The sequence below is a fragment of the Poecilia formosa genome, unplaced genomic scaffold (genome assembly GCF_000485575.1).
Source record: "Poecilia formosa unplaced genomic scaffold, Poecilia_formosa-5.1.2 Scaffold98, whole genome shotgun sequence".
Classification (NCBI taxonomy): Eukaryota; Metazoa; Chordata; class Actinopteri; order Cyprinodontiformes; family Poeciliidae; genus Poecilia; species Poecilia formosa.
Window position 1 is genome coordinate 190611 of NW_006800037.1, and position 15000 is coordinate 205610.

The 15000-nt window shown below is 41.9% G+C and overlaps 1 protein-coding gene across 2 annotated transcripts in view; it reads left to right on the forward strand.

The window, feature by feature from the left end:
- The first annotated feature begins 954 nt into the window (after nt 1–954).
- The window catches only part of rgl1 (ral guanine nucleotide dissociation stimulator-like 1), a 28451-nt gene continuing 14405 nt past the window's right edge, over nt 955–15000 (forward strand). The window contains exon 1 of one of the 2 annotated variants that reach the window (XM_007558637.2): nt 955–1413. In XM_007558637.2, the coding sequence (XP_007558699.1) occupies nt 1252–1413 (162 nt within the window). In that variant the 5' untranslated portion in view covers nt 955–1251. Of the gene's footprint in view, nt 1414–14003; nt 14247–15000 lie in introns of those variants that run through there. The other variant, XM_007558639.2, reaches the window with a different exon arrangement.

The window sequence follows — 15000 nt, forward strand, 5'->3', positions numbered from 1 at the left end:
CCCCCCCCCCCTCCCCCAGGGGACGATACCGGAAGGGGGAAACCCCCTACATTTAACCCAGCCCCCTCCAGACGGGGTTTTGGGGCCCGCCCTGGTGCTGCGCCCCTATGCGCCGCATGCGCTGCATACCCACTTTTTGCGCCACTGATGAAACTTGCTTCCTACCGTTGAAAGCGTTAGTATAAAAGCAAACCTCGCATCCTGTTTTCGCAGTAAATAAACAGCCACTGGAAAAGCAGTAAAGCCAAACCGGCATCCGTCAAAGTTATTTATTGCAAAAACGCAGGTTTTCAGCTCAGACCAATGAATGAAAGAGAATAAAAAGAAGAAAAAAAAAAAACAAAGACAACGTCGGGTTTTCGTCCCCGTAAGGTCTACATATGGAGCATTTAATTACACACATGCACTTTTCTCTCTCTGTTCATGAACCTTACACATTTCTGGTAGCTTGATCTTTGTGCTGCCACAAAGCTGTGCTGCTAATCAGACTCTAAATAATTAATAACTTGGCGAGGAAGCATCGGCGTTTAATGCACACTCCCCCTTCTTTTAGTCACCTGTCAGATAAAATCAGCTGGATTTTAATCAGATTTGATTGCAAGAGCACATGTAAACATATCCCAAACACTTTTCATAAACCGAAACTCTGCTTGGCGGCTTAAAGTTTGATCAGCGGCAGCTGAGCCAGCTCTCTTTTTAAACAGTTACCATTGTTGTTCATTCTTAGAAACTCTCCACTAACATCCTTCCCTCTATCCCAGTTTTCCTGTCATTCTTTGCTTTTTTTTCTTCACATTCAAACTCTCCTTGGTCCCTGGTCTGTTTTCTTTTTTTTTTTTTCTAAGGCGGGGAGGAGGGGTGGAGGGGCAGGGCCACCGAGCCATGACTCCTCCCTCCTCTTGTGATGAATGCAGGAGGTGAAAACAGAAAGAGAGACAATAGACTTTAATCACTCGTGGTGTAGAGCTGCCGGCACACTGAACTTCATGTGTGCTGAGGAGTAAGAAGGAAAAAAAAAAACAATAACAAAGCAAGCAGAAGAGAGTAAGACAAAGATTCAGAGAAACCCTTGCCACTGAGAGGAGGACTGACTTATCTGGCAAGAAACTTGTTTGTCCCCCAAGGAGTTGCATCTTCTCCATCCTGAGTTCCAGCAAGTGGAGAAGACCAAAAGCTCGTTCCACTCTGCCGTCAAGACTGCAGCATGCCTTGCCATCCCTGTCATCCCTGCCGCTGAAGCAGGTGGCCGCCATGATCTCCCACTGCCCTCTGGCCACCCTACTGTCTCTGCCCATCAGCGTCCAGCTCAACCACTGCCCCGACCTGGATAGCACCTTGCTGCTGGAGGGGGAGGGAGGTGTCACTCTGCAGAGGTACCAGCCTCGCTCCCCAGAGAGCAGCCCTCACCACTGGGTCAGTACCGCACCTGTTGTCCACATAAACCGAGAGTGATTGTGTCTATTGAAATCTTGTTTCCATTTCTTGGAAAGCACAGATCCTTCCTGTCTCCTTAAACAATCCGGCAGACGTTACCAGCTGTTACCAGATGCCTTGTGTTGTTGTCGCTCGGTATGTGTGAGGTGTTGCGGTTTGTGCTTTCTACTGCTTTTTGTTTTTTGTTTGTTTGTTTTTTTTGGGGGGGGGTGGGGAGGTTTAATGTAGATAGGAAATTTGCTAGAACATGGGGAGTAAAACATGAATATCTGAAAACGAAGCTTGGAATTGAAAGCATTTAAAGATATGCAGCGAGGGTCAGCGATATCAGCTGTGTTTGTAACTTCTTCAAGGTCTGTTTGGTTAGAAGAGCTCCCTGACTTTGAGAAAGTGAAGGACAGTGATGAGAAAAATATCCTGGAAAGAAAAACAAACAAAAAAAACAGCTCTTGCTTAGTTACACTAAAATTCAACTTAATTCACTAGAAAAATCCCAATTAACGGCATGTAAACCCCTAAGCAGCTGACTTGTGATGGGGAGCATCAGCCCATCTCTTGGCTCCTTCTTGGTGATATTTTATGCATTGAATTGACAAGTCGCAGTGCAATAATTCACACTCTACAGCAATCTTTGGTGGCGCAGACTGAAGGACAGCTGGATTCGTATAAATCGGTGATTCATTTTTACCATAACCGCCGACTATTACATGGTTTCTGTGTTTTGGGTGTTGCGTCTTGCTGACTGACTTCACTTTTTCTCCAATTCTATTCTTAGCATGGTAAATGTTGACCAGTTGCCGAGACTAACATAAATGCGGCTGATGCTACTTTCAGAGCTATCATGCACGTCTTTTTTTTATTACTCTAACAGAAATCAACCTGCAGAAGCACCAGATTATTATTGATAACTGTGTGCAAGGACACACTGTTTTCCATGACCACATAGACTTTTTCTAAGTAGAGAGGGTGAAATCTGAAAACTGCCTGAAGGTCTTTAATTATTCTCTCATGAGTTTCCTTTTGATTGGAGAAAAAAATAATTAATTAACTTTTGTAACGTCCATGTAATTATCAGAGAAACAGCCTTTTCATGTCTGAAAGAAGAACCCTGCCTGCTTCACACATCAACAGGCAGCCTTTGGTTAAATGTGTAATTTGGAAACTAAAAAATGTTTTTAGACTTTTAAAAAGTAAGAACAAGGTGGATTTGTTGGTGAATTTAAATGTACTGCAGTAAATTTAATTGTTCTTGTAACCATCAACCATCACCAACTGAGACGCTGCGACTGGGCATCACAAAGTGTCTTCTATTGAGTTTACACATTAAAGCTGAAGCATAAGTATATTTTAATTTAAAAACTAAACCCAGTCTTGACCTTTAAAGGAAGAATTCATTTTTCTTGTGACTTTTCTTATTCGGAGAACTAATGAGAGATTTTCTGATTTTCTGGTTTATCAATACGTGTTAAGAAAGAAAGAAATAAACCAAATTTTACCCCCATTTGGCATCCAAATTTTTGCCGTTCCATCCTTCCTACTACCTCTGTTTTGTCCCTTTTCATACCTATGTGCATTATTTTACGGTGTGTGGGTTTGTGTTTTTCGTATTCTTGAGTATTCCTGTGAATTATGAAGATAAATGGTCATAAAAATGCTCAAAACGCATTAAAATGTGTAGCATTATCAGGAAACATTGTTTTGCAAAGTATGCCAATTTATTTTGCTTCCGCAACCATTTGGACCAGTCAGTTTTCATAAAATGTGACAGATCATAATCTCTGACCAATTCAAAATAACTCTGATGAAGTTCTCACTGGCAGCTCATGTTTATTACAGCAGCTGATCAGAGTACAGAAAACTACAAACGGGCAGGAAATATCCCCCTTTCAGGGACAAACTCAGACATTGTCCGTATTTACAGCTCCAAATTTTGTATTTTCCATTTTGTAGATGGAAAAAAAAAATTGATGGGAGGGGAAGCTCTTCAAAACAGTTTGACGGGTTTGCACTACTGAAACACAGTAGAGCTGAATCTGTAGTCCTTTTCACCCCTTCCTCAATCTGAATAGGATCGCAGTTTCGCTGTGATGCGCATGTTAAGTGTTTTTAAGTTCGGCAGGTCATCCTCCTCGCTGCCTATCTGACATCCTGGCCGAAACTCGGCCCCATCACAGAGCCCCGTTTCCTCCAATTGTTCCAGGGGGCGATGAGAGTGGAGGTTAGCTGGCAGACACCCTCTGAGGACTCAGATTACTTGCATGAACTCTGCCGTACGGGGCTCATCCCCGTGACTGTTTTCACTGAGTCGACTTATCATCGCCTCCTCAGCCGGAATGACATTTTGACAGCATGATTATTGAGAGAGCAAAGCTCTTTCCGTAAAGTTATGCAAGGATCCAACAGAGCTGTTGGCGGTGCTAACACGTTAGCGCCATTTGAAAAAAAAAAAAATCCAACGCTGCTCTTCTCCACCAAATGGATCACATTTTGTGATTAAAAAGACACGTTTACGAGTTTAGCCTCTGCCCGGTGCTGACGCAGGCTACTTTGACTTTACGGGTGTCAGGTGTTTGACCGCCCTCCTCTCCTTACCTTTGCCTCCTTGCAAGGAGGTTATGAAACAGTGCGAGCGACAGAGTCACTGACTTGCTCTAGTTTCTGCACGCCGTGCTGCTGGGGAAAACTGTCAAGTCCACAGTTCAGGCCAGAGACGAAGAAAGAGTGCTGAGGCGTCAGTCATTATCAGGACCGATGTCAGTTCACACAAACCGCTGGATACATTGATTCAGTAACTTGAAAGCATGAGAGCAACGAGTTTTCCGATACCAGATGCGTTGCAATTAACCAAGTGACATTAAGACACATAAGTGTGTCTTGCCTCTGAGGCTTTATTTTAAAGCCTCAGAAGTTTTTTTTTTTTTTTTACTACCCACTTAGAGGGCAATGTAATTAAGCCACAAGTCCATCAATAAAAGCTCCAGCAGAGGGAATATCCTCTGCCCCCTCAGCAGGGCAAGTTCAACAACCTCAGCTGGTTGGTTAGCGGAAACACAGAAGTTACTTTATGCAAAGAAAATGAGGAGAAAAAGAGAAGAAGGGGAATGACAGAGAATTTTGATGATTCTGTGTTTTCCATTGAAAGAAAGCAAGAAAGCTGAGTTGGCGCTCCTTCTTCCCCTTTTCTGCCTCGCTGCACCGGGAAGAGCACGTTTCATGCCGAGGCTCTGTGACGTCTCAGTGTTTCCAGTTCTGATGTTTTGGCTCTTTTTCTGCCTGTCATGTGTTTTGATGACTTGTCAACGATTTCAACACTCCAAACGGGGTTCATTCATCCGGATGCGACTGGTTTTCGTAACCTTTGACCTGGTTGTTTCTCGGTTTTGACACCAATACAATGAAGGATAATTGGGACGGTGTCAAAGTTAGGCAGAAACTTCCTTCTGGTCAACTCATCAATAGGCAAAACTATTTATACACATGTTAAACTTTTCCACGTATTGCTGAGCAAACTTCACTGAACTATAAATTTGATTTTTTTTTTTTTTTTTAGCAGTGTAGAAACATCTTTTGTCTTTTCCGCTTTATTTTTAAGCTTCTGCCCACTTCCAGCCAGAGAACAATGTGATTCAGCTTCGGACAATAAATCATGAACTACTTTGTTTTGTCCTCTTAGTAAAAAACCTTAAGCTCATTCAGATGGAGAACATCTGTAAACATCACTTTTTAAGTCTTGCCACAGATTCTCAGTTATATTTACAGATCTGTTTTACCAGCTGCATTTGCTTTGATATAAACCACTGGTTTGTATTTTTAGTGCTTAATCCATCAATCCATATTCCACTGTTCAACTTTGACCAGTTTGCCTGCACCTCAGGAACTAAAGCTTCCCCCACAGCATAGTGCTGCCACCATCCTGCTTCCTTGTGTAATACGTGTCATTTTTATAGAGCCACCATTTTATAGATATATTCTAATCAGGGTATTTTCTTTCTTTTTTCTTTTTCTTTTTGCTGAAAGAAATATGTAAAAGAAAGGGAAAAAAACTAACAAAAACAATATCTCAAAAAAATCAATGATATATTAGATTACTTTAATATCATGACAATACAACACTTTTTCAATAAAATAATCATTCAATAAATTAATTCCATAAATTTAAATAAACTATCATCAGGTGGACTCTGTTTGTTATTTTTGTGACTTCTGGTTGCGGTGGACTTTCATTAAGGCTTGACAAAGTTCGCAAACATCCATTTCAAGTCGTGGAACAGTCGAGGTCTTTTTTTCGTTTTTGGAAATCTCTGCTGTTTCTCATGTTTCAAACCGCGCCATTGCCAAAGCATGACCTTCTTAATCAGTTGAGCACTTTAGATGCTGTTTAGTCTCTCCAAGCGACCTCCTGCCTGTAAAGCCGTCTCTGCGCCTGCGGCTCGGCAGAGGTCGCGATCCTGGACCTAATTAGTTCATATAACAGGACTGGTGTGAAAAGTCAATGCTGCTGACACTGTCGCTGTCGCCCCCATGTTGTCTCAGAGCAGCAACACAACACCAGCAGCTCGCTTAACTGGGGCAGAAATTCATTGCACCATATGGTAGTGCTAGTGCTCTTGATGGCGGCACGTGCAACTAAGTGTATGTGTGTGTTTCATGGCTTGATGGCTACATAAAAGGATCTGGGTGCGTGTGTGTGTATGTGTGTGTTGCGGGGAGGAGGGGGTTATGGTTAGGTGTCCCCTCCCAAACACATGCACACACTTAATTCTCTCTCTTTTCCCGCTCAGGCAGCACATGCAGCTTTAGCCAGGACGCATGACTGGGATCAAGCTGCCACTGCTAAGATTTTTGTTTTTGTGTGTGTGTGTGTGTGTGTGTGCTCAGGACTTGTGTTGCGCTCTTTTTAATGTGACTGGTCAGCATTCAGTCAGTGCCCGTGTCAGCAGATGCCCATGAATAAAAAAAAAAAAAAAAAAAAAAAAAAAAACGTTCCTGTGTCATAAAAAGGATGTAAACAGAAAAATGCAGCGCAGGAAATCCAGCCATGCATTAGTTTCGTTTCGCTTTATGTGCTGTTAAAACTTTAGAGCGTGTCACATTTTGGTCAACGCTATGGTAACGGCTGTGTTGTCGACGCATGTTTCTGTGCCACAGTTGAATTACTGCCCTCTTTCTGCTGTGTTACGGCCTCCGTCTGCGCTTGGCTGCAGTTTCATTTCCTACAGTGATCATGAGCTGAGTAAACAAACGGTTTAAGACTGCATCGTAACATTAAAGAAAAACCCCAGAACTCCATGATACTTAATGTTTAAGAAAAAAAAAAGTTTTAGCACGTTTCCTCTTGCTACATTTGTGTGTTGCTGTGGTTTTCCAGTGTTTTGAGTTTTACAGTGGCAGCGGTCGTCGCTGGCTTGCTGCTCGTTTGATTGACGCCGTGTGTTATTATTTTTTTGTTGTTGCGAATGTGACAACTTCGGGTCTGGATCTATACTTGCTGGGCAACAGATGGTCCAGCTCTCATTAGCTGACGGGGTCAGACAGACAGACAGACAGACAGACATCCAAGCCAGTTCAGGCCGATTCATTCCAGGCTTAGCAGGGCTTAGATTCAAGGGGGGTCGAGGCTCGAGGGCTCATGCGGGGGAAGGGTTTTCTGGAACCGTTTAGTGTTTTTTTTTTTTTTTTTTTTTTTTTTTTTGGCTTTCCTTTTACAAAAAAAAAAAAAAAAAAACTCTCTAAACTTATCACCATCTGAATCACCCTTGAATCCTCCTAGGTTTTCAGCCCACGCAGAGTCTGAAAAACATGTTTTATTTCAGTTTTATTTAAGCTCAGCCTCATTTGGCAGCTGTAAGAATAATGCAACACCTGGACTTAACATTTTTCCTTTAAGAGCGCTTGCATGTTGAGCTCGGAGGAGGAGCAGGAGAAGAAGAAGAAGAAAAAGAGGGGAGTGGGAGGGGGGGCTGTCTGCAGTTTTGGACTTTACTGGAAACCAATGATGTCACCCAACCAGAGACAGCTCAACAACAGCTCGGACAAAAGATCTAAGGGGAGTAAATAGAGACGTGACATAAGAGTGCAGAGGAGAGAGAGAGAGGCAGACTGAGCTTTAATTCAACTCCTTCAACAAAAGGTTCATTTGACCGAGACTGGAGCAGAAGGAAAGAAAAGGAGGACTCAAATCCAGATGGTCTCAACTATTAATCTTGCAGCGTTTTGTTTATTCATGCACTCTCCCTACCCCGCTGATTATCTTTCACTTAAATGCCCCATTTCAGCTTTAACTGTCTCGTTTGTAAGGTCTGTGAAGCTAAAACATATCACCCTGAGTTATAACTCCAGTGCTCTTTTTCTCTCCCCTCCCGGCCTGCTCTCTCCAAAATCTCTGCTGACTCTGGGTAAACACTTCGGTTTATAAACTCTGCCCTCTACTGGGAGGCATGCTTTTAGCAACCCAAAGTCATCAACCACATGCAAACATTCCGACCAAAAGCAAAGGCATCATGCATATTCCTTTGCATACACACACACACACACACACACACATACACAGACACAGACACACGGGATTTAAACGATTTGAAAGCAGAGATTATTTCAGGAGTGCGCATCGTTTCGAGGTGTAACAGATTTTCCCTGACAGATACTTCCCGTTCTCTCGCCTTCCTGTTTGAAATTGAGGAATGATTTGTTCTCTCTCCGAGGCAGGGAGAGATTGTCCAGTTGCGTCACTCTTGTCTTCCGGTCAGCGCGGCTCTTCTCGGTTTCTGTTTGAGCTGTGAACAACTCGGTCTCTCACTCCCCAAACTTGAGATAATGTTCTTTTCGAGCTAATCTCGACAGTAGTGTGCTGCACTTTGTCGGATACATGACCTCCTTATCTCGTACATAAACAGAGATGCTACAAGGGCAGCTCGGGATTCTCACAGTTGCTGTCTTTGTCTTGCTTTCACTCAAGCATCCCTCGCTTTTGCTGCTGCTGCTACCTGCTCCTCTGTGCCTCTTTTGGGTCTCCTTTGCTTCCCCCTCATTGGTCAGTTTTTTGTGACCTCGCTTTCAGGTCAGCAGAAAGGCTCCCGAGCCGGTCAGGTATGAGGACAGCAGCCTCGCTGGAGTCAGGAGGCTGAGGGCAGGAAACGGGAGATTTCCTGGAATGTGCGTTACCCCCCTGCCCCCCACTGTGGTGCAATAACAGCGCTCGCTGTGCTCCTCCTGTTTTTGTCCCCTTTCTGTGGGTGTTGTAGCTCACGGTGCCGTCCGTGGAGCAGAGGAGAGAGCACTTGAGAGGCCGGATAATGGCAGGACTCCTTTGATGAGTAATTCTAAGAAAGGATCCGCTCTGGTCAAGGACTTTCCTGAGTGGAATTACGTCACTAGGCATCCACAGAGAGGGAAAACCTTGGACAGGGAAATGGTCTGAATTACAATGCTGGATTACTGCTGGGCTTTAAAACATCCAACCTCACTGAACCCTTTGGCTTTTAGCAGTTGGAGACAGACTGAGACAAAATTTATAGAGCGATGTTGTATAATATTGAATTATCTGTCCACCCATTTTTTTTACCTTAAAAAAGTGCTGAAGGAAGAAAATGAAGACGAGAAGAAAACGATACAGCTATAAGTCCAATCTTATACGTTCTCGTTTGGAATAATGTAGGGATTCTCTTATAGCAGTGTTTCTCAACCTTTTTTGGGCCAGCACCCCCCTAGCCTTTATCCAGGTCCCTCACTGCCCCCCACCAAAGAATTTGTAGGCTACTTTGCACTGACTATTATTTTATTATTAATATTACTATCACTATTGTAGATGTTTTGCTTTTTATGCTTGTTTCTGTATTTATCATCCAAAATAATTTCCCAGAGAACAAAAAAGCCATGGGAATATAAATTATTTTCACAGCTGTCTACGAAAAATGCAATGAACATTCAAGTTAAAATCGGTACGTCTTACAGCAGCCAATCAGACTGGAAAAAATATTCTTATTTTGTGCTATTTTCTAGTTGTTAAATATTCCACAAAATGAGCAGATAAGATGTACAACAATGCCAGTTTAAACTTTGGACTATTTGTAAACCGACTGAGCTCTGCAACATTAAAACATGGATAGAACTGTAACTACATTAATCATAGCTCTTCTTCTCTTCAGTGTTTGTCTGTTTCTGGTGGTGCAGCTCTGTGCTGCCTTCAGGAGAATGGGACATTAGAGTATCATTCATAAAACTTCGCCCACATCGCATTTATTGTGCAAACCAGTGCTGTCATTGGAAAAACAAAAGTTCCAGGTCCTTTTAATGCCATACAAATATGAGACAGAAACATGGATTATATCTTCATATAGACCTATCTATTGATTTATAGATTAATAGTTTTACTGGACAGAAATTACAAAGAACAAATCTGGTTCTTAATCTAATCCTAATGAGTCAAATTGAAAGTATCATGGAGTCGTCAGCCTCATGACATCAACACTGACATGAAAATTAATATTGAAGAAATAAATATATCAAATCTAATTAAAACATAAATAAGTGATAAGTTCTTTACTGTTATGGTCTGTAAGATATATTTATTCTCAGTATTAGATATGGTCTCAACAAACCCATGGCACTTCAACAATATTATTTTACCTTTTATCTGGAAATAGTGTCTGTTTATTCTTGCCATACATCCTCTGTATTAAGTATTGCTCCAAAGGTCTTGCCATACCAGTTTATTCCTCTGTTTATTCTTGCATTTTGTTCTTCATTCATTCCCATTTAGTTTCCTTTGATTAGTATCATCCTCTCTTGGTTTATTGCTATGTCCACTTTAGTTTCTTTCCTGTTGCTAGATTTATTTTATCGTTTATTGACCATCATTAATCTTCATCCATCACCTGCTGCGCCGCCTAATCGTCATGTGTTTCACATCATGTGTTGATTTTTCACTGTTCAGCGTCGGATTATCTGTTTTTATGCCATAATTCACATCTAGTTCGTCGCTCCGTTTTATGTCCCGCTTCTCCTGTTTCAGAGTTTTGCGCAATGTGCACCTCGGGTTTTTTTTATTTTTTTATCCTGAGGTGCAGGGCGGTCGGGAAGCGTATCGATGGGGAAAAGGCAGACTGACATAAACCTTTTAAAACAACGGAAACAATTTCGGTATTCTGATTATTGAAATTTAAAAGTGCTGTGTTATTCTATCACCCCCGTTTCATACCGGATCACTTACAGCTCCGGTGTTAACGCTATAAAATGAACGCTCTCTGTCGTGGTATCACCAATGGAGGGATTTCTTTATTTAAATGGGTTCATTTTTCAGAGGGATACAAAGTGAGGGTATCGTGATTTTAGCTACCAGTAGCAGGAGAATGGAGCTGCGCCAAGAAGCTAACAGAAGCTAACAAACACTGAATAGAAGAAGAGCTGCCATCGATACAGTTGCAGCCAAGCATTGTTTCATGTTACACAATACAGTTTTACCAAGTTGCTCAAACTCTAAACTGGCATTGTTGTGCATATAAGGTGTAAAGTTTACCTTCGACCAAACGACCCCCAAAGGAATCCCAGCGGCCCCGTTTTGTAAAAATGTCCGCCAGCGCCCCCTGCCGTCCTCTGAACGCCCCCTGGGGGGCGGTACCGCCCACGTTGAGATGAGAACCGCTACTGTTAGAGTTAATTTAGAAATCAACCCTGGCCTGGATTGCTTTCTGTTTAACTCTTTGGAATTCTTTAGTGAGTGTTAGGGAAACTAACACTCACTAACACTCATGTTGTTGAATTACAGTGATTCTTGAGAATAGGGACAAAATGGGTTTTAATTTTCCCATAATTTTTTTTGTTATTTCTCAACCCTATGTATGCAAATATGACAAATAATGTTTAGGAAATGTAAAGATGCTAAGGTACAGGCTCCCAGTTGCAACATTTTTTTTTAAATATTACATTTTTAATCGACCTGACCTAGAACGTTGTCATCACCATCTGACAAAAATAAATAAAAAATAATTTGTAATGACCTTAAGCTAACCAGAGCTAACTAGCTCTCTTAGCAAAGGAAGAGAAAGGAAGAGATCATGGGGTCCTCAGAAGTTCTGGTGCCCCCCAATAAAGCCTGATTTTTTTTACATTCTTTTAATTTCTGTTGACAAAAACTAGGGACAAATTTCAATGGAGTTGGAAAATATATAAAAATGATTTTTAATTCAATTTATTGATACCTCTATAATTATTTATATGACTACTTATACTTAATAGTCACAATATATAATTTTAGTATTTCTTTAATTATTTTAAACTATTATAATGTGTTGAGTTCTGCTCGTGGACAAGGGATTTTACAGGCATCATCCACTAACTACAATGTTTAAAATAAAAAAATATTCAGCAAATACCTGGAACATATACATTGCTGTGCTCACATGACCCAGGTTAGTTGAGTCAGATATTTGAAAAAAATTATATTTTGTGTATATTTTATTCAAATTTTGTGCTTTATCCATAGGACCTGTTTTGCCCCTATTCTCAAGAATCACTGATTAACACTGTATTTTTAACATACAACACTTGCACTGAAATCTGACACTTCCGAATTTGCTGTGTGCTCCTGGTTTGAGCAGCAGCTACCAAGCAGATTTCTGTAAGTTGCGTGTAAAATATTAATTCAATCCTTTACCCAACAATAGCAATTCATAATAATGACAAAAGCAATAATAATGTCCTAAAATCTGACCGCAGCAGTCCTATACAGAACGTCATGAACGTGAGGAGAAAAGGTTGTGTGTTGTTCCCAAGTTGAAGGATGCGGTCATCCATTAGACACAGTTGCAGCCGTCACATTTGTCCAGTGTCTCGTTTTTCTGTGGACATGTGACATTTAGTCCCGCTGTGAGACCGACACTCCTAACCCCTGGGACTGGGCCGAAGGTCTTCTGGGGTCGCAACCTTCCCACTGCCCCTCTGGGCTTCCCAGAGTTCCCCAGACCCGCGCGGACACCAGGGGCAACTTGGCCTGGGAATTGGACACGGGCCAGATTCGCTCGCAGCGCAACGAGGACCAGCGAGAAGAGAAACTGATGCTGGTTGATACCGCACATGGAGAACGACTGACGGAGATGTACAGCAGGCTTCCCTGGCCTCTCGGTGGCCTTTGAGTCAAGCTGCTTGGGAGTACAGCTGGGCAACCTCGCGGGTACGTAGATGGCTGATGGTCGCTGACGCTGAGTGTGACGTTTTGGTTGTGTAGTGATGCGACGAAGGTCAAGATAGGAGGGTATTCCAGTCTTATAAACTTAGCATTAAAATTATAGACAATACATCATAATGTAATTCAAGCATTCACAACCTCAGATCAATCTGTCAAAACTTGATTGGGTGTGAGTCAGCTTTTTTGCCACACAGGAAACTTGATATAGACACATGGTGAATTAAAAGTGCCTCGGTAGTTCAATACTTTAAAATATGAAGTCTAATTTTGGAAACTTAAGCAACAGGAACAAAAACTGTTTCTTCCCTCCCCCCACCTCCCCAGGAATTTTCCTTTGTCATTTATCAGCTCATAATAAATTTATGGGTCTACTTGCTCACATTCGCTTCATGTTTGCGATACAAAAAGACCCCTCACAAGCTCAGAGCTTGATTCACGTCTTCCAGTTTATTCACACAAGTGGGCCGTTTGAGTACGTGTGGAGACACATTCACAGTGGAACAGAACTGCCCGTTCTGACACACTAAGCCCATTCTCCTCTGCCGCCATCGACAATGCACAGTACCAGTGACGGCATCCGCCGCTTTCCTTGTATTGTCACACGCAGGGTCCAAGGGCCTGCAGATGTTTCACACACAAGGCGGCTGTTGGGGCGGAAGATAATAAGCTATATGTAGATTATTTTACACCATTTGTGTTAGAAACGTCAACCTAAACTGAGGAGTTGGTCGATTGAACCATTACTTCAACAGGCAAAACGTTATGAATAATGTCTTATTAACCAGGATCTGCAGCTACTTTTAACTGTAGATAGACTAATATTAAATTAGCAGCTAGCATGAAATGTTTTCCAGAGTTATTTTGTGGTATGGGTGTCTTAATGACAACAAATAAAGGCATTGTAAGAGATAATTACAGTAAATGTTCATTACAACTTGAGCATCATCTGACATAGACTATATTATGTGAAAAAGTTTATTTTTAATTATGTTTTGTTTATCTTGTAACTACTTTTGTTCCATGATCCATGTTCAGCATCCAACAGCAATGAAATATTGCAAAGGTTTTACTGATTGAAATAGTTATTATTATTATTATTTTTTTTTTACTTTTTGCCCCTTATTCTCTAAGCATCTCTTCTTTTCGAAAAATAAATAGATAGAGAAAATCCAAATGATTGGAGATGAACATTTCCTTCTAACTCGCAAAAAAAAACAAAAAAAAACGGTTTTTACGTTTTCAGTGAAATTGCGCAAACAGAAACCACAGCTACGACCGAGTGCGCACATTGTTGTCAGTCTGATGAAAGTCAGACAAAAAAAAAAAGAAAGAAAGGAGGAGGAGGAGTTTAAACGGGACTGTTGTGAGTAGAGCAGGAGGAGGAGGTCGGTCATTCAGTGGAAGAAGGGAGTGCTTGCTGACAGACCAGAGAAGCAGGAGTCTGACTTTAGAGAGAAACGTGTGGAGGAATATAAATACTTTTAAAGGATCTTTATTTTGAAAAAAGGAGCGCGTTTTCTTTTCTTTTTTCTTTTTTTACCCACCTGATTGGATTATTCTGGAGCGCTGATGCTGTCCCCGGACCATGAAAGAAACGCTAACCATGAAGTTTGCCTGGAAAACTAAAATGGTAAAAACAAAACAAAACAAACAAGCAAAAAAAAAAAAGAGAGAACCCTCCCCCCACCCCCCCGGCTGCATTAGTTTTTCAGTCTGTGCTGTGTTATGTGCGGTTTAGAAAGCAGGGGGAGAGAGTTGGGTTAGGTTATAGAGTTGGTGGTTTAGGGGAGGAGGAAGAGGGGTGCATATGCTCGGGAAAGCTGTGGATAACGGGAGAAAGAAGAAAGAGGAGGAGGAAGAGAGTGAATATGTGTGTGTGTGACGGGGATGGGGGGTGGACAGCTGAACACTTTTGCTTTTATTGTACTTTAAACCCAGTTTAACCCACATAGAACGGCTGCGTACAGATGAGGCGCAGACTTTGGAAAAAAAGCGACCTCTGATATAGCCTAAAATCCTCCACCCGTCTGCTGACGCCTGCGTAATGATGGATATGAAAACTTTTGTTTGGGGATCCACAGTGTGACAGAGACGGGGAACAATTGGCGCAGCCCCCAGGGGCCAAAGCAGGCTCCCTCCACAGGTCCCAGCTGCGTCCTGGAAAGAATAACATGCAGCAGATCAGCGCAGCAGATTTAACACAACTGTTGTTTTGCCGTGGGTATTGTTTCAAACCATCTGATAATGGCTGGATCTCTGGTTTTGAGAAAGAGCCGCGAATGCGTGCCTCTCTGTAGCGTTTGTGTTTCTTCTGTGGAGAGATCCGATGATATATGTCCGGATTTTTCAAGTGAGGTTCTCTGATTCAGTTTTCAATAGAAAAT